General features: G+C 34.9%; 2 protein-coding genes across 2 annotated transcripts in view; one reads left to right on the top strand and one right to left on the bottom strand.

The window, feature by feature from the left end:
* Window positions 1-430: 430 nt before the first annotated feature.
* Window positions 431-13,392, bottom strand: LOC137399241 (zinc finger FYVE domain-containing protein 21-like). Its single transcript, XM_068085263.1, has 7 exons — window positions 13,058-13,392; window positions 12,780-12,830; window positions 10,433-10,601; window positions 6,406-6,490; window positions 3,733-3,827; window positions 1,192-1,325; window positions 431-733 (listed from the first exon to the last, which is right to left on the bottom strand). Exons 1-7 carry the CDS (start codon window positions 13,193-13,195, stop codon window positions 692-694), a joined length of 714 nt encoding a protein of 237 aa, XP_067941364.1. The 5' UTR covers window positions 13,196-13,392; the 3' UTR covers window positions 431-691.
* Window positions 13,393-13,471: 79 nt separating this feature from the next.
* LOC137399543 (transcription initiation factor IIA subunit 1-like) overlaps window positions 13,472-24,237 on the top strand; it is a 35,765-nt gene continuing 24,999 nt past the window's right edge. The window contains exons 1-4 of the mRNA XM_068085706.1: window positions 13,472-13,610; window positions 21,952-22,053; window positions 22,650-22,761; window positions 23,013-23,137. Of these exons, the coding sequence (XP_067941807.1) occupies window positions 13,593-13,610; window positions 21,952-22,053; window positions 22,650-22,761; window positions 23,013-23,137 (357 nt within the window). The 5' untranslated portion in view covers window positions 13,472-13,592. The remainder of the gene's footprint in view (window positions 13,611-21,951; window positions 22,054-22,649; window positions 22,762-23,012; window positions 23,138-24,237) is intronic.

Below are 24,237 nucleotides of genomic sequence, written 5' to 3'. Positions count from 1 at the left end.
TTTGAAGTTGCACAACCTTGCATGTGAAAGAGACATCAGCTCGCATTAATAACAAAAGTCACGTAAATGAGGTGACAGCAGTTTTGGTATACAAGGCATTGCAGTTTTCCATGCTATCACAATCTGAAGTACCAAATACTTTTTTGAAATGAGGTAATTACCACACACAAATAACTTTGATTCAACGACCCAACAACTTATTACGTATTCCAGACAAGCAAAAAGTACTTAGTTCTCAAATAATTCTAGAAATGATAAACATTTGAGTCTTCCACCACGAGTTACACCCACAATATCGACTTTGGATAATCTTGGGCAGCTTTGACGTTTAAACACTGAACAGCAAAGGACAGCAACCCTAATAGCTTATGGTCCGCATCAAGCCCCATGGTGATAAAAAGTACATAATACAGACATGATTGACTGTATATCAGGAGCATGATAAAAGGTTTTATTGTTATGATAGAATTGTAGGAAAAGATTGCATATATTATGCTGATTAAAAGGATACTCATAGAGCTACACATATAATAAACACTTGTTCAGTTTGAGTGGTCAAAGTCCCTAAGGATTACATACCTTCCGAGTAGCTGAGATCATCAGTTAGCCATTTTGATTAAATAAAAGTTTAAGAACAAATGATAAAAGTGTATGCGCTAAACATCATGCTATCGCCACATCTATCTTACTGTCATTTGGTTGAGCTTCTCCCCTCAAACAACATCTTCATAGCCTGTGAACAATAAAAGAACTGCTAATTCTCAGCGAACGGCCTGACATAACAAGAGAATGCAAATCTTAATTGCCAATTTAAGCAAGTTAGTTGGCACTTGTATACAGCTATACACACCTACTACAATCGCATGGTAAAATTTAGCTCATACGCTATGCAGTTTTACAACCCCTACTTGGGTGCCTCATGCTGCCTTCTTGATGTCTCAAATCAGAGTGCCGACAATGGTTGAACAGCCAAAGTAAGAAACAGCATGCCTACATTCTGCACTAACCTTTTACATGCTGACTACCCAGAGTATAGAACACACTTACGTCTCTATGGTAAATAATGAGAGCAAAAATATACTTACCTTCTGCATGGCAGCCACTCATAATGCACAACACACCTTCGGTACAGGAACTGTCCATAATTCACAGTAAACTCTCCCACATGAGGATTGCCAATAATATACTTACCTTCTGCATGGCAACTATCCATAGGACCGCAAACTTCCTTGAACTGTCATTCCGCACACGCAAGGTCACAACCTGCTCTTTGTCAGAGAAATCCTTGTACGTCAATGTAATCCCGTTTATGACTGTTTGACCACCTGTCAATCATGATGGACCGACGGTCAATCGTATCTGAGTACCTTCCAATACTGTGAATCTAGTACAGCAAACTCAGTAGGTGGGCTAATTGCTTCCGAGATTAGAAGAATAATATTTAATATTATGATAACCTAGAATGTAGGAAGCTAATGAACACTGGTTAACTAAGTTGGTTTTTAAATCTATGGGGCCGTCTAGTAGGTCTCATGAAGAAGAAATACAGGTGACGCAAAGAGAAAACAATGTCTCAAAATAAATAGATTTAGCAATTAAATGTGATAATTATAAACACGCCAACTGTCCTGCCTTTACTAACTAAAGTGACAACCAAAACTTTATCATTGACTATTACTAGCATGATTGAGCTTCTTGTATATGATTTAGTATTTTTAAAATTTAAACTTTCACATAGTTTGGTACATATAAAGAATTTATTAAACTGCTTTATCTCGAGCGTTTCTAGCCAGTTTCCTTTGGACTGTGAAATAAATTAAATAAAACAAAGTGTATTCTTATGAGAACCATTACTCTATTTTTCAAACTTTTTGACATATGAATAAAACATCTGCAAGAATAATCTTTAATGTAGAGTTTTGACTATGCTCAGGTTTGACTATGCTCAGGTTTTACTGTGCTAAGGGTTCGACTGTACTCAGGTTGGACTGTACTCAGGCTCGACTAAACTCAGGTTGGACTGTACTCAGGTTCGACTGTACTCAGGTTTGACTGTGCTCAGGTCCGACTGTGCACAGGTTCGACTGTGCTCAGGTTCAACTGTACTCAGGTTCGACTGTACTCAGGTTCGACTGTACTCAGGTGTGACTGTACTCAGGTTCGACTGTACTCAGGTTCGACTGTGCTCAGGTTCGACTGTACTCAGGTTCGACTGTACTCAGGTGTGACTGCACTCAGGTTCGACTGTACTCAGGTTCAAGTGCACTCAGTTTTGACTGTAGTTAAGTTCGACTGTACTCAGGTTCGACTGAACTCAGTTTCGACTGTACTCAGGTTCCACTGTACTCAGGTTCGACTGAACTCAGGTTATACTGTACCCAGGTTCGACTGTACTCAAGTTTGACTGAACTCAGGTTAGACTGAACTCAGGTTAGACTGTACTCAGGTTCGACTGTACTCAAGTTCGACTGTACTCAAGTTTGACTGAACTCAGGTTAGACTGAACTCAGGTTAGACTGTACCCAGGTTTGACTGTACTCAGGTTTGACTGTACTCGGGTTTGACTGAACTCAGGTTTGACTGTACTCAGGTTCGACTGAACTCAGGTTCGACTGTACTTACGATTCGACTGTATAAATTTTACTAACTCTGTCTAATGTTAACAAATTAGGAATTAATGCTTCAATTTAACAAACTAAAATAAATAAGCATTTATGGCTCGAGTATTTGATGGTATGAATGATTATTGTACAATTGATAATAACAAAAAGAGACACCAGATTAAAGATCAGATCTGATCAAAGTGCCTAAATAAGAATTCAGTTTATAGAAGGTTAAACATAGCACAGGCCAATCCATATTTCAGACCCAAAGGAAAAATACGATGGCTCCTACCCATACATCATAGCACTGATAACTATGGCCGTGGCACCTAGTCATTGACTGAAGTAGGTCTCACAACAGGGCAAATAAAATCTCACATTTCTTCTATTAATCTGCCAAAAATAACTTTTGGCGACTTTCTTTAGTTTATCAAAGACTCTTACCAACTAGGTGCTAGCAGGTGTTCATAGCCTATACTCTAGGACTGATGATCATATAAAATATGATATAATTGTCTGTGCACAGGTGCTAGCAGGTGTCCACAGCCTATACTCTGGGGCTGATGATCATATACAATATGATATAATTGTCTGTGCACAGGTGCTAGCAGGTGTCCACAGCCTATCCTCTGGGACTGATGATTATATACAATATGATATAATTGTCTGTGCACATGTAATAATTATTGTTGAAAAAAAGTACCAGATTAAATTTGGGTTAAAGTTGCTTGAACCCGAAGGTTTTAAAACATATTTAATAATCCCACAAGAAGGCAACTCTTATGGGATAATCCCAAAGCCAATGGCCTTCAACTAACCTTAGCGAGTGTCAGGTAGAACAATGTAATATATACATTAATACAACATTATGTAATATAATATACAATAATATATAATAATAAAACAGCTGTTATCGGTTTATCTTGGACAGAATGAGCAGTACCCAAACCAGTAACCAAACCTTATAATTGCAAATATAGGCCCTCCTTTTCTAGATATTGTTTTGTTGATGGTAAATATTCAATTATACTTGAGTGACTAAAATACATTCTATACTTACCAATTGTAGTAAATCAATTACTTGAAACCACCTAAAAATTGTTACATGTCTCATGTTCAACACACCTACCTGCATCGCCTGCCACAGCAAGTACCTGCACTTTGAGGGCTGTGGCGATATCCACATTGTCATGTGTGTAAGCGCTATTTTGGAACTCCAAATACCTGTGTGCATTAAGCATGCTAGTAGAGTATCAAGACCTTGAGAGATTTTAAGGAAAATAAAAAAGCATACAGGTAAAAGAATAAATGTATGTTGGTGTGCAAGAATGAACTATGGCATGGTTTAGATGTTTACAGGCTAAAATAAGATGGATGTGCAAGCATCAACTATGACATGATTTACATCTACAAGCTAAAAATAAGAAAAGGTATATGATCAATTATATGACAGCTTCATCGTATTTAGAGGAGACGGCTAAAGGTCATGCCAAGTACAGAGTACACAAGAATACTGAAAAGTGAAGAATAATGAAGGTAGAACATATGATTAGCAGCTAGAGAATGTAAAGATATACTGAGGTTTGCTCAATGCGCATAAATGTAGTGCAGACGGGATATAAGGTGACAGGGCTGAATATACATGTAAAACATACATCCAGATTGTACAAATGTTTGACAAGGTGGTGGCTAGTAGCCTCTCTAATTACAAAGCATGCAAGCAAAAGGTCTTCATATGAGTATTTCTCCTTAAAGATGTGATTGTAATATTGAAATAATTCAAATCAAATTAGGACCAATATAAAGCTAAAACATCAGCTACAATTTGATGTCATTATTGTCTTTTTAGACTAACCATGATCCGACTAAACGCCCAGATTCAAGCGGGTGCTTTATTCGTGACATGTATAGTGATAGCAAAGTGTTCTAAGTATTATTACGAATAGAGTGTATTACCTGTATGTTAATATAACTGTAGAGTGTATTAAATGTCTGTTAGTATGACTATAAACTAGAGTGTATTACCTGTTAGTTAGTATAATTATAGAATAGAATTTATTACCTGTATGTTAGTATAACTATAGAATAGAGTGTATTACCTTTATGTTAACATAATTATAGAATAGAGTGTATTACCTGTGTGTTAGTATAACTATAGAATATAGTGTATTACCTTTATGTTAGTATAACTATAGAATAGAGTGTATTACCTGTGTGTTAGTATAACTATAGAATATAGTGTATTACCTGTATGTTGGTATAACTATAGAGTAGAATGTATTACCTGTATGTTAGTATAACTATAGAATAGAGTGTATTACCTGTATGTTAGTATAATTATAGAATATAATGTATTACCTGTACGTTAGTATAACTATAGAATAGAGTGTATTACCTTTATGTTAGTATAACTATAGAATATAGTGTATTACCTTTATGTTAGTATAACTATAGAATATAGTGTATTACCTGTATGTTGGTATAACTACAGAATAGAGTGTATTACCTGTGTGTTAGTATAACTATAGAATATAGTGTATTACCTGTATGTTGGTATAACTATAGAGTAGAATGTATTACCTGTATGTTAGTATAACTATAGAATAGAGTGTATTACCTGTATGTTAGTATAATTATAGAATAGAATGTATTACCTGTACGTTAGTATAACTATAGAATAGAGTGTATTACCTTTATGTTAGTATAACTATAGAATAAAGTGTACTACCTGTATGTTATTATAACTATAGAATAGAGTGTATTACCTTTATGTTAGTATAACTATATAATAGAGTGTATTACCTGTGTGTTAGTATAACTATAGAATATAGTGCATTACCTGTATGTTGGTATAACTATAGAGTAGAATGTATTACCTGTATGTTAGTATAACTATAGAATAGAGTGTATTACCTGTATGTTAATATAACTATAGAATATAGTGTATTACCTTTATGTTAGTATAACTATAGAATAGAGTGTATTACATGTGTGTTAGTATAACTATAGAATATAGTGTATTACTTGTATGCTGGTATAACTATAGAGTAGAATGTATTACCTGTATGTTAGTATAACTATAGAATAGAGTGTATTACCTGTATGTTAATATAACTGTAGAGTGTATTACATGTCTGTTAGTATGACTATAGAATAGAGTGTATTACCTTTATGTTAGTATAACTATAGAATAGAGTGTATTACATGTGTGTTAGTATAACTATAGAATATAGTGTATTACATGTCTGTTAGTATGACTATAAAATAGAGTGTATTACCTGTATGTTAGTATAATTATAGAATAGAATGTATTACCTGTATGTTAGTATAACTATAGAATAGAGTGTATTACCTTTATGTTAGTATAACTATAGAATAAAGTGTATTACCTGTATGTTATTATAACTATAGAATAGAGTGTATTACCTGTGCGTTATTATAACTAGAGAATAGAATGTATTACCTGTATGTTATTATAACTAAAGAATAGAGTGTATTACCTGTATGTAAGTATAACTATAGAATAGAGTGTATTACCTGTGCGTTATTATAACTATAGAATAGAGTGTATTACCTGTATGTTATTATAACTATAGAATAAAGTGTATTACCTGTGTGTTAGTATAACTATAGAGCAGAGTGTATCACCTGTATGTTAGCATAACTATAGAATAGATTGTATTACCTGTAGGTTAGTATAACTGTAGAATAGAGTGTATTACCTGTATGTTATTATAACTATAGAGCAGAGTGTATTATTACCTGTATGTTATTATAACTATAGAGCAGAGTGTATTATTACCTGTGTGATGCAACTGATAAATTGCACTGAAACTGCCTTTCCTCTGTGCCACTGTGTGTAGTACTCTGTACATTGAATGAAGCTCCTACCCAAAAGTACATTTACAATGTAGCTAACAGGAAAGTAGTAGCATGCACAAGATAAAAAAAGGAACTAATAAGTGGGTAGACAAGGTGACGAGCATCCAGATATTGATAAACAGTTAAACTACAACAAACTGTGATCCGGGGAGTGTCAAGTAGAACAATGTAATATATACATTAATACAACATTAAGTAATATAGTATACAATAATATATAATAATAAAACAGCTGTTATCGGTTTATCTTGGACAGAATGAGCAGTACCCAAACCAGTAACCAAACCTTATAATTGCAAATATAGGCCCTCCTTTTCTAGATATTGTTTTGTTGATGGTAAATATTCAACTATACTTGAGTGGCTAAAATACATTCAAAGTGCGCGGAATGAAATACCGAAAAATTACAGAATTATCTGTAATTTTTCGGTATCTCAAAAAAACAGAATTAGCTAGTTTCATCTGTGAACTGGTAATTACAGTAGTGGTCCAACATTAGCTGACAACAATGATTGCAACGAGTGCCTGTATTACTAAGATAAGTACTAGCCACAGTAGAAGTTACGCAGTATCTCATACCCATGACTGTAACTAGTGACTGTACTAATAGGATAGGTACTAGCTCCAGTAGTAGTTACACAGTAGCTGATGATCATGACTGTAACTAATGACTGTATTATTGTATTAAATTATCACTGATATTACTGTAGGTAGTATGTAGGACTTGATAACTTATATTATGTGGTAGGTAAGACTTGGTAACTGATATTATGTAGTGGATAAGACTTAATCTACTATATAAACGGCAATTGTTGTCTGTGTGTATGCCCACCTTATAGAGTACCGTACCTTTCGGACTATCAGCCGCTACTTTTTTCTGATGGTTTGAGCCATGCGGCTTATATAAGGGTGCGGCTATTCTGTGGTTTTTTCTTTCGCCACTCGGGCGCATTAGCAGGAATCTCCTGTTAGTGCGACAACTGAATTAATATGAGTAGTATAAATAGATTATAGAGCGGTCTTTCCTTGTTTAGATTCGGTCGTACGAAGTGAACTTAATTAATATAAGTAATAAAATTAAATTAGTAGTAAATATTAGTAGTAAATTAAATAAAATTTTCTACTCATTAATTAAATTAATGAGTAGTAAATTACATCTAATTAATATGTACTGCCAACGTGTACTGAGAAGGTCACGTGAACGTTTGTTTCTGGCGGCCATTGGAAAAAACGCTGTTCTCACCTACTAAATTTCTACATTAGTTAGTACTTATTCAATGATGTATTGTCTATGAATTGCCACACCTCTTCTACATAACTCTTCCACTTGCATCCATGTACAAATTTAGCTATCAGCCTACTGCCAGCATTTTGCCGATATTGCTTCATGATATTTTTTCAATTTGAAACTCCACCACGAACGTTTGTTTTGGTTATATCGTAGATTTTGCCAACATGTTAAGAAACACTGCTATGCAAAAAATTCATTGTATCTATACTTTGTGCATTGATGAAGCGATGAGAAGCTACGAAGCTAAAACGATCCTCTACAATGTTCCTTATTCTTACAAAACCAAAACTTTCACCACCATCAGAGCCAGTGCTGCTATTGCTGTTTTATTTATCTGTGTAATCACAAAAATTTAAATCTGAAAAGGCTATAATGTCATCAACATAAGTAATTATTTGTTTTCTAACTTGGTGGCGTTTTCAAAACTTACACAAAAATGTTTGTTTTTAAGTTGGAAATTCTCAAACAAAGATTTAAAATTAAATTTTAGGCTAATTTTATAGAGAAATCTTAAGATAACACTGTCACTACCATAAAAGTCCTAAAGATCGTTGGTTATGTTATCAACGAATAATAAAATTCAGTTACTAGCAATTGCTGAGAAAGTCGCAAAAATGTGTCAACGGCGGTCGACCATAGAAAATGCATAAATGAGTCTACTTCAGTGAAAGGGTTGAAAATGTTGGATTTACCACTGTTTGTTATAGTAAACATGTTCATTTCCTTCTGCAGCTGAGTTACTTTTACCTTTTTTCCAGCTACGAGTACTAAAGAACTACAGCTACTACAGAACATGCACAGATACGGCTAGTGCACTTTACCTACTAAATTTCTACATCAAAAAGGTTAGTACTTCTTATTCCACGTTCTATTGTCTATGAATTGCCACACCTCCACTACTTGAAAACGTTGGATTTGCAACTGTTCGTGATAGTAAGCATGTTCATTTCCTTCCGCAGCTGACTTACTTTTACTTTTTTCCAGCTACGAGCATTACAGAACTACAGCTACTACATAACTTACACGGGCACTCCGAGCGTTGCGATAGGCGACGGTGAGAAGAAAGCGAACAGCGTGTATTACAAAAAAGCACACCATCTCATTCACTTTTAGAAACGCTTGAAGCAGTACAATGCCTCCCAAAAAGCCCCAAACGCAAGAACAGATTGATTCCCGTAGAGAAAGAGACCGAATTCGCAAAGCAGCAGCTAGACGAGCAGAAACTGCAGAGTAAACAAAGGTCTACCCACAACGAAACAGAACTGCTACTGCTAGAAGAGCAGAAACCACTGAACAAACACAAGTACATCGAGAGCAGGCCAGAATAGCAGACGCAGCGGCGACAAGAACATGATGCACTAGCTACAACAGCTGCTCGGCGAGCTGAATTTTCATAGCAGATGAAACCGCGACAACAGCAAGATGCACTAACTACAGCAGCTGCTACCAGGCGCCGTGTATGGGCAGAAAACTTCGCACTTGTCTGCAGTCCTGCAACACAGTATAGAGCCGAATTTTTCTATGGGACAAATGTCCAAAAATGCTCCAGATGTAATGCCTCACGTTGGAAAGGCGAGAGGCCATATATGCAGTTTATATAGTAGATATTATTGATAATAAATTTTATAAACACAACCACATTACTGCTGCACAGTTTGTATATACCATGTCAAAACACAGGCTATAGACGAAGAACTGGTGAGTCATGATTAGTGTTTTAAGCATGTAGAAGTCTCAATTCAATAAATCCTGGCGATAGCTTAACAGTGCAATAGCAAAATATTTTCTATAATTTCTTAAAATATGTAAAACTTTTCAATACTGCCAGTTTGAATAACTTCAGTTTGCCTAGCAATGTCAATTTCATCATCAGTTCTATGTACAAAATTAGGACAACTCCGATTTGAATGGTTCGAGACTGATGCATTGTAGACTAGCTGTAAAACACATTGCATATTTTCATCGTTCTCTCCAACATTATTGGCATGTACGACTGCATATGTGTATGCAGTTTGATTGGCACAAAAATTTTAGTAGATTGCATATTTGGAGTTGTTTTACACTATGAAAGACAACTCCCAATAAAACTATTGCTTTACGTAAATCTGTTCTCAAACACGGGTAATGCAGCTAGTTACTTATATTATATAGCAGGTAAGACTTGATAACTGATATCATGTAGTAGGTAAGACTTGATAACTGATATGTAATAGATAGGACTTGATAACTGATATTATGTAATAGGTAAGACTTGATAACTGATATGTAATAGGTAGGACCTGATAACTTATATTATGTAATAGGTAAGACTTGATAACTGATATTATGTAGTAGGTAAGACTTGATAACTGATATTATGTAATAAGTAAGACTTGATAACCTATATTATGTAGTAGGTAAGACTTGATAACTGATATGTAATAGGTAGGACTTGATAACTGATATTATGTAGTAGGTAAGACTTGATAACTGATATGTAATAGGTAGGACCTGATAACTTATATTAGGTAATTATAAGTCAATTAACTAAATTGGTATAAGGAGTTGAATCATGCCAGGAAACCTGATGCCAATATAGTCAGTGCTATTCAGGGTCTTCAACTGATCCATAACTCGTGGCTATGTAGTATTTGTTATGACAAATATATAATTGCACCTGATGTCAACACTTTAAGATGCTTGTCAAAAAACTCATTTTCCTTCTTGGTAGTGTTAGCGCAGCTGAGACACATCCTCACTGGGTCAACAAATGAAAGCCTCGGTAAGGGCAGTTTATGTTTTACATCTGTATCACAAAATATTCCGCCGCATCGTCTGCAATGGTGCTGTAAGAGAACATAACTCTTGCTTTCTTATAAATCTACTTGTTTAAGGTAGGAGTTGATGAGCGTTCTACTGTCACTAGAAATGGTTAAGCTCACGATTAACTGTAGTATACCATCTGGAACAATAATAAGGTCGGCTGTGGCCCTTCTATTCCTGCACCTTTATAGTTAATGCTGGGCCAACAGAAGCTGTGATATTCATGACGTAGTTGGCCCAACGTAGAAGCAATGAAATATTGTAAAACTCGGGTGTATGCACTGATATTTGCATTACATAGTCTAATGAACACTGCTTACATTACCATAACCTGCCATAGAATTTCGGTGTATCGAAATGAAAATAGAGCAGAATTGAGAATATAATTGATGGAAATTATTCATCGCATTGAACTTTCAACTTTTAGGATGCAATTAGGAAAACTCTGCAGACAACCACCCTTACTGGCTTATGTTATAATACTTATTACTTATTAATTTTGAACCAAAACAGTTTCAGCTTTTTTGTGACATCCTAATCCTTTGCAGATGCAGGAGTTTTTATGTCAAAACGTGTTGTTTTTTTCTACTTTCCATAAACCATGATAACACAGCTTTCATGACTCATAAAGACAGTTTGTAGCATGAACATATAATTGTTGTAAAAAAGGTGATCAATAATAGTTGAACTTTGGTGAATTTTTCTGGGTTGTTATTTAAGGTTTCTAACCTAGCAATAAAGAAGGACAATATTGTGTTTCTCTTATGTATACAAAACAGAAATATGAAATCCTAAAAAAACTTTGCGATGTTCACGGTTTGTTAACTCTTAGTATATCAGGAGTATGACTACTATTAATATTAATGAAACCTTTTCAAGTGGTATCCCCAAAGAAGTTGTGAAAGGAGAAACCAAAGCTGTGGAAAAAGAAGAGTCCAAAGAAGCTGCAGAGAATAAAGCTGTGGAAAAAGAAGGAAACTGTGGAAAAAGAACAAAGCAAGGAAGCTGTGGAGAAAGAACAAAGCAAGGAAGCTGTGGAGAAAGAAAAATCGGAAGAAAGGTCAATCGCATTTCACACTGTAGGTGGCAGTGTCTGAGATTTACAAAAAGAGTAAAAAGACGATTATTTTAATTTCTAGTTACCCAAGTGGTAAGATACATAGGCCTATGCGTGAAACATGCTAAGTCAGCAAATGAAGTGGTAAGATACCGAAGTGGTAAGATACATAGGCCTATGCGTGAAACATGCTGAGTCAGCAAATGAAGTGGTAAGATACCCAAGTGGTAAGATACATAGGCCTATGCGTAAAACATGCTAAGTCAGCAAATGATCGTGGCTTTGAAGTGTGACACACTTCATATAGTACACAAAATGAGAAATTGCATCATTTATACAAAAAAATTAAGGAACTACATTGATTTTACAATAATTTGTTGTGTTGAAAAAAACATGGAGATAACATCCAGGCCTGCCAACTCTCACGCATTGGGTGTGAGAAACACGCAGTTGCCCCATGCCTCACACATCTCATGCCCATGTCAGCAATTGCCCCTTTTACCCAAGCAAACCTGTCTTTTTGCCAAAATCTTCAAGTACGTGTAGTAATCATGTACTTACTACTAATAAACAACTATGTATAAACATATTTGTGGCATTCGCATCTATCAATAACCTCCACGACATGTGGTTTCCATATGGAATTATATTATCTTTCGCTGTGGTGTTTTTATACGCTATTAAAATTTACCCCACTCATCCAATCTTCGCGCTTTCATTGTCCCCAAAATAGACTCTCACTCTAGGGTTGGCAGGCCTGATAACATCAGCTCCAGCTATCTCATGTGATGTATGAGCGCGTAGTGGATTGGGCTCATATTTTTTCATTAACAAGTTACACTGCCAAAATAAACCTATTAGACAGTCGATAATGAGCTTGATTCAATTGGTAGTTTTGTCCGAGTGCCACGTTTCACTTGACATATTCAACTGATTACATACAGTTCAAGGCAAATTGCTAGCGAAAGCAAGGTAAAACTCAAACTAGAAGACGGATTTGCCAGCCCACTTGATGAGTGTACTTCACTAGCGGAACATCTATGAATAAACACAGTTTCAAACAGTAAAAAATTTACCTTAACAGCTGCTAACATTGTCACACAGGCTACAGCTACTGTACTACACCAGTAAAAGTAAACCTTACCTTTCTTGTGGTGAAGTTGAATGTCTTATCGCACTGCTGACACCGGAAAACCTATGAACAGTAAAGTGATGTAAACCATAAAACAACGCAACAATAGATTATTACAAACATATACTATACAGAACTATGATAGGTAGGCCCTACATTATATTGCTGTCTATGATGTATTGAAGAATAAAGTAACAACTGAAGAATCGTACGCATCAAATGGTCGAAAGTTTTAGAAGGTTGACACATAGTAAGTCATAATACTTTGATGAAAGGTCAAAGACTCGTACTTCGTTGTCTGGGATCCAATGAGGCTCGTCCAATAAAAATGGGCTTGTCTGACTATCAAGTCTAGCTAATATTCTCAGTCCACTCTTGGATCTGTGCAACTCTTTTTTAACGGAATCTGAAGATTCTCCACTAGCCATGATCGGATGTCAGCATACGCAATCCGGTCTATATGTAACTGCAAGCTAAAGTGGCAAATGTTTTATTTAATAAAATAGTTGAGCTTAAAGAAAGCGCCTTGTGCAAGAAAAACTCAACTAGATAAAATATCCGTCAATCAAGCCAAAGTTTTGTTATTGTTTATTATGGGTAGCTTTGATTGGGTCCGTCACGCCTACTGCAGAAAAACCGGATGTAGTAGTCACGCTTCTTTGCTTACCGCAAGAGGGCGCCATGTACTTATATGATTACGTAGTCATGAAGAGGGCTTCATTCTCGCACACTATATAAAGGCGAGCGGTTGCGAAAAATCGCTGTCGACACTGCTTCGACCAACTGCTTTTGTTTTGGTTCTGTCATCGATTAAGCCCATGAAAAATGGCAACTGTATCAGTGGTAAGACTCGCCTTGAACAACAATAACAAATGAACCATAGTGGTGAAGAAAAGTTTAATGTTTGTACTAATTATGACATGCCATACAAAGGAAAACGCTGAGCAATTGTCTTACATTGATTGCCAGCAAACGAGCGCGAGGTTTAACGTAAAATCATACGAAAATCTTGTCATAATTATTACCTAATTTTAAATTACGACATACCGTTAATAGGTAGTCATATTCTCAAATTGTGGTAACGTGTAGTGACCTATATTCACACGAGTATGCACGAATTCGTTTACAAATCATTTATACATACTGTTGATGTTGCAATATTGTAAAGTGTAGATTATTATAGATATTTTCTTTTTTTAAACAATACATGTTAACACCGCTATAAATTACAAGTGTGGCCAAGAAGTTAATGTTCAAGTAGCATTTTCCTCCTGTTTCCCTATTATTACATAAGAATTTGCTTCCTCTGACCTATCATCTTAGCAATCATATTCGTGGCTGTTACTGAGTGCGTATTATTGTGATGGTCAAATCGACTTTTTCAAACCAAACAATTCAAAATAATTAAAAAAATTTAATAGGTTTGGTATATCAAGTGATTCACACATTGCTGTGATGTGCCAATTTTTATGAAACCACTTTTTTAACAGTCAGTGCTGTAACCAAAAAAGGATTCTGAAATATATGTTAGACCAATGTGTGTGCTAAACTGCTAATGGTGAAAAATTGGCTACTTAAACTGCTGCTATATCCCATTAGCATCTTCATACGTCTTAAACTATTAAGACGTTTGAAGATGCTAAATCTTAAACCTGCGTATTCAACATTGTAAATGGAATATAAATCTCCCGCTGTGTTATACTACATGAAAAACTTCTAATGGTCAAGAGATAACTTTCTGGGAGTATTTGGATGATTAGAAAGAGAATTGTGCGGCCTGGTAACTCTGAAATTTTGTACCAGTGTAACTCGTTGTAGTCACTAAAATATACACCTCTTGTGTGTTATGTACTGTTATAAATACATAAGAGTTAAAAATGCATTCATGATCGCTGGCATAATTGTAGTTACTATGAAATTTTTATTCAAGTAAATGATCCTATAATTTTTAGATAAAATTTAAAACCTAACCTTGGTGTTTCAAACATTCCTACAGCATTTATATAAAGCAGGAAAAAGGGAGTAATGATGGAAGCTTTAGATAAGTCATAATCTGTAAGTTATGAGTCAGTTTATGTTTGAAATAGAACTATGTTGTTTTACCCAGAAAACAGCGGTACAAACACGCTTGCTTGTTGTTCTTTTCAATAACTAGCACATTTGGGTGGCAGGGTAATGCAACCTAACCATTTTTGTTTTGGCTAAAACCTTCACCTGATTAGCCTTAAAAAATAGTAGGCCTGAACTGCTGGGGTGATGTCTTGTTTCAAAGCTATCTCTGGTAGCCTATCAGGTTTATTTCTCAGTTTCACTTGTTTTCAGTTTATGGTGATTGCTTGTCAAGTGCTGTATAAATGCAGTTAATAGTAACGTAGCTACCTAAAAACTTGTTTTGCAGATATTAAAAAGGGTGAGTAATCTGCAACCCTGCAATGACCTCTGCTCAGAGACTTTTTAAGGCTTCAAGAATTTATTCAATTCTCATTGAGAAATTAACAATTCAATTCTCAATTATTTTGCATCACAGATCGTGTAAGAATTGATTCAATTCAGTATTTAAGCGCAATGACTACAGTTCAATTCTCAATTCTTTAGCTATTCTAACTTATTTAATCGGTTGAATTCACCCAGACAAAATCACTTCTCTATGAATTCAACACATGTCTACTATCTAGTCTGGGTGTTGTAGTTGTTAGTTAATAAATGGGTATTGAATTAATTACTCAAATCATCAGACTACTTATCAAGCAAGGAAAATCTCACCACCAAACTGAGAACAACTAGACTAGTGAACTAACTAACCCACAACTACTTACTGATAAAACTGAGATGGTTGCGTAGGACATTGTTTGGTATTTGAATGAGATGATGTTACATTTGTTTGTATGAAAATCAAAACAGCATAGGTAAGCTTATTGTCAGTGTGCAGGCTAACTATAGAACTATACTATATTGATGCATAGTACATATTGTCAACCAGTGAAATATATGCAGTGATATCGAGGTCTAGTGGAAATGTGTGCAGCAGGCAACACGGAGCCGCACTGCCATATTCACACTGACTGACACAGTATGCATCAAATAGTAGAATGGTTTATCAAGGATATGACTGTGTCATGGATTTTTGTCAACGTAATTATGATCAGAGCAGAGATAGTAATGATAAGGAAAGCATTGATGCATTAGTCACTCGATTCGTACTGCTTATTGAAAATAAAGAATCAAGTCAATTCGTCTATGATGACATTGAAGAGCAGATTCAGGTAAATTTTACTGGTAGGATGTGCCAAATCACTTCAATACTGCAATAAGTAAAATATAACGGGATAATTTATTCATTTCATTTGTGAGTTGAGCCTTGAGGTTCCTGCTAATGCTCATTGCATATTGAGCATTAGTTTTCACTGTCGTCAAATGCATTTGGTCTTAAATCAAATCATAATGTGTGTTACTATCTGATAGCAAATTTGATGATGAACTAGTAATATTAAAAAGCCAAATCGATTTTTACCACTGAACACTGATTTTGTTTTTGGATAGCCATTTAAGAGTTAGGTCGTTTTTTACAGCTGGCATGGGATTTTTTAATTAGATAAAATGGTTAAAATGTAGGTCTTTTATACTAACGAAGAGGCCAAACTATAAACAACAAACAGATCTAATCTAGAGTTTGCCTAGACATCTGACATCACAAAAATTTGAAACTGTAAACGCATACATAGTTTCTTGTCATTTGAGATACAATACAGAAACATACTATAGTTTCCGAGTAGAACTGAATCCTAAAAATTAATTTGTTGGTGTCCAAAATTTGAGAAAAATATAACTTCAATTCAGCCTTTCACATGCTTGTTTATGTTGCATATTAGTTTATAGATGGAGAGTTTGTTTAAAAGAATGCTGCAGCCACGATTCCCAAGTGGCTCACAACTTTAATTTTAAGCCTATATTTTTTAAAGGTATTCCTTTACTTTGAAATGTCAGATATTAAGAATGTTGATATTTCTGTGTGCATTCTGCGTAGATGAGTATTATTGTAAAAGCAAGTCACAGAAGCGCTTAGTCACGTCTATTTTCTGAAATCTTTATAGAAATGTTGCAAAATCATTTAATGAAGCGTTTCAAGAGTTTTTATGCACACGTATTATGATATCACCAAAATATCGATATTTTCAACAACTTATACCACATTCTTGGGCCCTTTTGATAAACTGACTTTGTCTAACATTACATCTTCAGTCGTCGAAGCGGTAAAAAAGCCATACTAATATAGTCTGTTCATATAGTGCAATCTGATCATAAGGAGTCTGGAGGAATCGTAAGGACTATAATCTGAGGATGAACCAGAACCAGCATTGCTATCATGAAAACTTGTTAGTTATTAGAATAGTCTATTACAACTCTATCAACATAATCCATCAGAATATAGATGAAAAGTATATGGTTCAAGTTAGCACTACTCATATAAACACTCAAGTATGTAATGTACTATTGTGTATGATTATAATAACTGAACTACTGACAGTGAGTCGCATGAATAAAAAGGTAATACAAAAGAATCAAATATTATTAATATGAAACAGCCAAAGTGGCATTTTGAAGGTTTGTTGCCATTTAGGAATAATAGATTATTTCATGTGAAGATTTTATAACAAATAATGACTAATTATTGAGCTTTGATACGACAAAAGATAATAACATTATCATTATCGAGTAGCCCTCTCTTGTGTTGGACTCAAGTTTTGTGCTTTCTCTAGAAAATAGAGCAGAAATATATTAAATATTTTTTCTCAAGTCTGTATAGTTGCTTACGGCATGAAAAACTGGCAAGCATCAGGGTTGGAAAGAACCATGGTTTTTATAAAAAAAACTTGTTTTTTTGTTTAAACCGGTTTTTATAATTTGACTAAAGTTTTTGCAATTTTAAGTTTAATTAACATCACTTACTATAGCTGCATGATTGAGTATTGAACATACATATGTGAAACCATCTGTTAAAAATGGTACTGTGGGAGTTGTTATGGGGAAAACGAGAGAAAAGGCATGAAAATTTAAAAATGAATCGTTAATCAAAGATGATTGATAAAATACAGAGCAGAAATCTTATCACATAAAGGGAATATATTACTTTCAGCTCTATGTATAAGTAGGAATTTTAATCCAAATGATTAGTAGTTGTGTGGTGGTGAAAAGCAGAGTATAATGCAGATATATTGCTAGTGTTCAAAGCAGGGGCAGATGACTAAGCTATTACCTGAATACTAGCATCATGTCTGAATTGGTGTTTTCAGCTTGACGTTTTGCTATGTGAGCTTTAAGCCTATCTGCGTGACCTCGCGTTACGACAGCACACCTATTACATTTGCCTTAAAACCTTTGCCTTTTGCAGTTCTAGTGATAAACTGCCAAACGGGATCCTGTTTGCGAGGCATGTTGGAAATTTGAGGCACAACTTTAACTTTTCAAAACATGAAAACTTGATAAACGGAATTCTAACAATCCAACTACTTTGGCTTGTGCTCAATAAATGAAATACTAGTTTACAAACAAAGCTTTTTCCCAAAAGGATTTTACTGTTTTAATTTCTAATTATAAACAATCCTTTCTCACTGGCCAGACTTGAGAAAGTATTCATTCACGATTAGAGACAATCATTGGATTAGTATATTTCACATGGTTTTTATATTTTATCAGATAAGGAGCATCATATCACTTGATAAAACCAATTTTAAATGAAATTCACTAATTAATTGTTGTGCTAAGATTTCATGTAGTTTCAACTTGAGCTCTTCCATCACTTTACTACTGTGTCCTAAATAAACTTCCACAGCTGATAATTGCGTAGAATTGCATTTCTGCCACACAGCAATCACTAAGAGCTTAAAATATTATGTTTTTCACAAAGAATCATAAAACAGGCGTTCTTATTGTTGCTTTCGATAAAACAAACTTATTCTGGCTGTTCAATATCTTCCACAGTGTTTTCTGACTTCAACTTTTTTTCTGCACTACTGAACTAGTCGATATTAACGTCCAAACAATTTTTTGGCATAGCAATACTTTTATGCGTTGTATTTCGCACAAACGCAACGCGTAAAAGTTTGCTCTCTAAACACAACCTTAAGCTTACAACTAGTCATTCATCTACCATAGTAAATGTAAACCTTTTTTATATACGTGTACATGCACCTCGAAGTATCAAGACCGTGTTGAAAAAGTAACTACTATTAGCCTGAGACAGTTATTAATTATTTTTGTGGTATTGCTTTTAAATTTTTAATGAAAGTAAATGAAAAGGTTTGGAATTGGACAATGAGAAAATTAATTGTTACTGATATAAATAATTAATTTGTTAATACGATTTTGTGGACACATTTTTACTGATCAATTGATATTATGGGTTCATAAAGATCAAAGAATCTTAAAATGGAGGTGGCATTCAAATAGAGAATGGCGCTCTATTTTTCAACCCTTCTTTTAGGGTGGTGTTCAAATAGAGGTGGCGTTCAATTAGAAGTTTTACGGTATATGTATATTTTGTTATACATGTTTAAGGATTCAAAGTTGTGTTCGTAATAATAGATGAGATAAAAGGTAAAAACTACACCACTAAACACACTTTACTACCAATTGTTTCATCAATTGTTTCATGGGGTACGGACAAAAATTTGTTAAAAATTTAGTAAATCACCACAATCATCAGTTACATGGTATTTTAGAAAAAGAGCCTTCAATTGAATAAAGTAAAGTGATGGTAGATGTCCTTAGTTATTGCGGACCAGTAAACAAGGGAAAATCCGCCGAATTATTAAGTTTTTCTGACAATGTATTTGCCAGAGTGTCTACAGGTAATTATGATCTTGTTATGGCGATTACGAGTGGACAACTCCGGCTTATATACATAGTACAGTGAAACATGGATAACTCGCTCTCGGATATAGCGAACACATGGTTAACTCGACTGGATTTGCTTGGTCCGTTCCCACGCAATGATAAATGGCTCTATATAACTCGAATTCAACACTGTTATAACGAACTGTTTTTTGCCCAACGGCTACCGAAACGGTTGCTATCGCTTTAGAAAATCACTTTATTCCAAGCCATAGAGGTAAACCTCAACTTTTCGTAATTCATATGCGTCATTATTACCTCCATCGGCAAAATATTTTTGTCAACGACTGTTCTAAAGGTTTGCTGAAATTTGATTTATACTGCTATACGATGAATAGAACGGGCTAGCCGGGTCACGGGCGCAAGGATTTTCGCCACGCACATACAAAACAAAAACAGCATGTTGTTTTTGTTTTGTATTTGCGTGGCGAAAATCCTTGAGTGCGTGACCCGGCTAGCCCGTGATGAATAGTTTTCCGACGTTGATTCCGTGTTGAATTAACGTCGGATTGTTGAATGTTTAAAACGTCTTAAGAATTGTAGTCAAACGTATACGTTGTCTTAGCTAAAAAAAACTATTCATCGTTTGACCTAAACACAAAATACGTGTGTACATTCAATAAGTATCCATTCAAAAAGCGTGAGTGATATACGATGTACCGTAAAACCTCGTAAAACTTAATTGAACTGCCTCGGAGTGTTGCTCTTAACGAATCCCAGGTAAAGTAAGGTAATCTTTCCATAAACTTCAAGAAAGATCGGCAAAATTGATCGTGGGTAAAACGCTCAAAAGAAAAAGATGTCTTTTCTTTGAGCATTTCAGCAACGATCAAGTTTTGCCAATGTCAATCTAAAAAACGTCCTGGCAACAACATCACCTCAAACAACAAACCAATCTCAAGTGATAGAAAAATCTCTATACTTTTTGATAAAAACGTTTTAAACTTTACATTAGAAGCATTTAATTTGAAACAAGCCATTTGTGCTACTGATTTATATTATAGTTTGTATATGTTCATGTATCTACTAATAAATAAGTAAATACATGGACTTGTGACAGTGCTCTGATAACTTGAACACTCTGATAATTCGAACACTTTTGCTCGGACCCTTGAAGTTTGAGTTATCCGAGTTTCACTGTATATACATCATTTATTACTGGCTGAACTGAGGTTCAGCATAGCATGAGTCAGTTTTGGAATAGCTGCCTTAGAGTTTGCTTAAAGGTTGATTTGCAACAAAATTCACATTACAGTTATTTGGTATCAAAAGATTCGTCATGTCTTACTCTGTTGTGTTGTAGGTGCCAAATATGTGGAAATGTGATTACAAGCTCTTAAAAGCTCAAAAACGAAAAGCCGCTGTAGATTGGAATCTGTTAATTTCACTGACGTAGTCATGAAATTTAGTTATCGTCTTATCATGTGATGTTCTCACGTGAATTGAAAGGCCAATAAAAAGCTCAATATAAAACTTATCGTAGCACTAGTTTATGACAAACACTTCGGGTTTTACCGAAGAGCCCGTATCAAATATAGATGCTCGCTACTTTACAGTTTTGTTTCAGCTTGATCTAGTCGACAAGTCGTAATCTGATCATGTGACTCAATACTTCGCAAATAACTTCTGCAGCGATTTTCTATTATCACAGGTGACCAACAGGCTCGTCATGATTATCAGACAATGATATGTACTCCTTCGAGCTATGGTTAAAAAATTTAACGAATTTTTATGGTAAGTTATAAGATATCAGTGCTGAAAGTGGCAGCATTACAATGACGATGTAACAGACGCGTAAGAACAATAGACATGGTTTTATTGAATGCATGAAGTATAGTTGTGAAAATATTTCGACGAATGAGGTTGCGGGAAATTGTAAACAGAAACCATCTTGTAACAACTACGTCCCATTTGAGCCATTTTGGAAAGAGAATCCAAACTACGGCGGTCTGGTGTGGCTGCTATTAACTGTTCGTTTTTTAGCTTCCAAGAGCTTGTAATCACATTCCTACATATTATGCACCTACAACACAACAGAGTAAGACATGGTGAATCTTATGATACCAAATCACTGTAATGTGAATTTTGTTGCGAGTCAACCTTTAATAACCAGCCATCATTATTTAGCTGGCCAATTGGAATATTGAATGCTCCAACAATAATCTCACTTTACATGTGTTGAGACGAGTTAGCTGGTAGAGAGGATGACATAGATTAGTAGTGTTTTTCTAGAGAAAGCTTGAGCTGTTTACCACACTAGTTTTAAGCGTTTATGTTTATGCTCGTATTGCAGGATAAGCTTTACAAGTCTGTGATATCTGAGGTGATCGAGAGCATGAAAGAGGCAGTTCTGGAAGAAGGAATGGATGAACAAGTTCTAGCTGAGCTGAAAATGGTTGAGTAATATGGATCTGTATTGATTTCTAATATTTCTATCTATTGGATGTTGCTTTATTCTTGGATGTCTTTTTCAGACAATCTAGTTGTTGATTACAAGAAACTACATATTTCAACTCTTTTTCAAGACGGCATAGTTTGAGCCTAAATAAATAGTATGCAAATGTTTATGTATGTATGCATGTACCGTACTTTTCGGACGATTAGCCGCAACTTTTTTCTGACGATTTGAGCCATGCAGCTTATATAAGGGTGTGGCTATTCTGTGGCTTTTTTCTCACCGCTAGGGCCCAATAACCAGTCTCCGGTTAGTGCGCCTCTAGCGGGGAAAGAGAACACGAAACAATGCCTAACGGTACTGTTCCATTAGGCACTGGGTTAAAAAGCGTCGGTCAATACACGAGTAAAGCGTCGTTTTAAACAGCAAAATTGCTGCTGCGTTAAAAAGCACCGTCCTGAGTTCTGCGGCCTATACAAAGGTGTGGCTTATGTATTGTTTTATTCTCGTTTTTGGAAACTAAATTAGATGCGGCTTGTATAGGGATGCGGTTTATAGTCCGAAAAGTACGCTATGTAAGTATGTATATATTACAGCTCTGGGAGCAAAAATTGTCAGCAACCAAGGCTACAGATGCAAAGCCAACTCCCAGTCATATTCCTCTACATCCAGCGTCTAGCACCGTTGTAATGCACAATAAACAAACAGGTAATCTACAATGAATTAGTCGAAGAATACAATTACCCTATGGCCCTATTGCTAAAGCCGTTACTATAGAAATGCTAGTGGATGGTTCTTGGGGGTACACCATTGCCAGTCCCCAATTGCAACAGCATTTTTATTTTCCAGTGCATTGCAGTGATCCAAAACAGTCTGATTGATTTCCATCATTTATAACGCCTGTGAGTTAATATTTTTCAATGCTATCGAAGGAGTTTGACTTTTCGCTTTGCTTTCAGTGCTCAATACAATTGGTCAACGATCAGTCAGTGCTGTGCATCCTTCGCAGGCCATTCAAATGAGTACCACCCAAGTTTTCCGTCCAGCTCCTGTGCGACCACATCAAAATCATCCTCTCGATATGGTATGGTAGTCCTGATAATATGTTCCCTCATTATCTTTTTTTATTATGAACCATTTTCACTGTTTTCTTAATATGACTCCCTTGATATTACTCTTATCTTACTCTCTTAATATGACAGACTTGATATTACTCTTATCTTACTCTCTTAATATGACTCACTTGATATAACTCTTATCTTACTCTCTTAATATGACTCACTTGATATTACTCTTATCTTACTCTCTTAATATGACTCCCTTGATGTTACTCTTATCTTACTCTCTTAATATGACACACTTGATATTACTCTTATCTTACTCTCTTAATATCACTCACTTGATATTACTCTTATCTTACTCTCTTAATATGACTCCCTTGATATTACTCTTATCTTACTCTCTTAATATGACTCACTTGATATAACTGTTATCTTACTCTTTTAATATCACTCACTTGATATTACTCTTATCTTAATCTCTTAATATGACTCACTTGATATTACTCTTATCTTACTCTTTTAATATCACTCCCTTGATATTACTCTTATCTTAATCTCTTAATATGACTCACTTGATATTACTCTTATCTTAATCTCTTAATATGACAGACTTGATATTACTCTTATCTTATTCTCTTAATATGACTCACTTGATATTACTCTTATCTTACTCTCTTAATATGACTCCCTTGAAATTACTCTTATCTTAATCTCTTAATATGACTCACTTGATATTACTCTTATCTTACTCTCTTAATATGACTCACTTGATATTACTCTTATCTTAATCTCTTAATATGACTCACTTGATATTACTCTTATCTTACTCTCTTAATATGACTCACTTGATATTACTCTTATCTTATTCTCTTAATATGACTCACTTGATATTACTCTTATCTTAATCTCTTAATATGACTCACTTGATATAACTGTTATCTTATTCTCTTAATATGACACACTTGATATTACTCTTATCTTACTCTCTTAATATGACTCACTTGATATTACTCTTATCTTATTCTCTTAATATGACTCACTTGATATTACTCTTATCTTAATCTCTTAATATGACTCACTTGATATTACTCTTATCTTACTCTCTTAATATGACTCACTTGAT

This window comes from Watersipora subatra, chromosome 7 (genome assembly GCF_963576615.1).
Source record: "Watersipora subatra chromosome 7, tzWatSuba1.1, whole genome shotgun sequence".
NCBI lineage: Eukaryota > Metazoa > Bryozoa > Gymnolaemata > Cheilostomatida > Watersiporidae > Watersipora > Watersipora subatra.
Note: the sequence above shows the minus strand (reverse complement) of the source record. Positions and strands in the feature narration are given on the sequence as shown.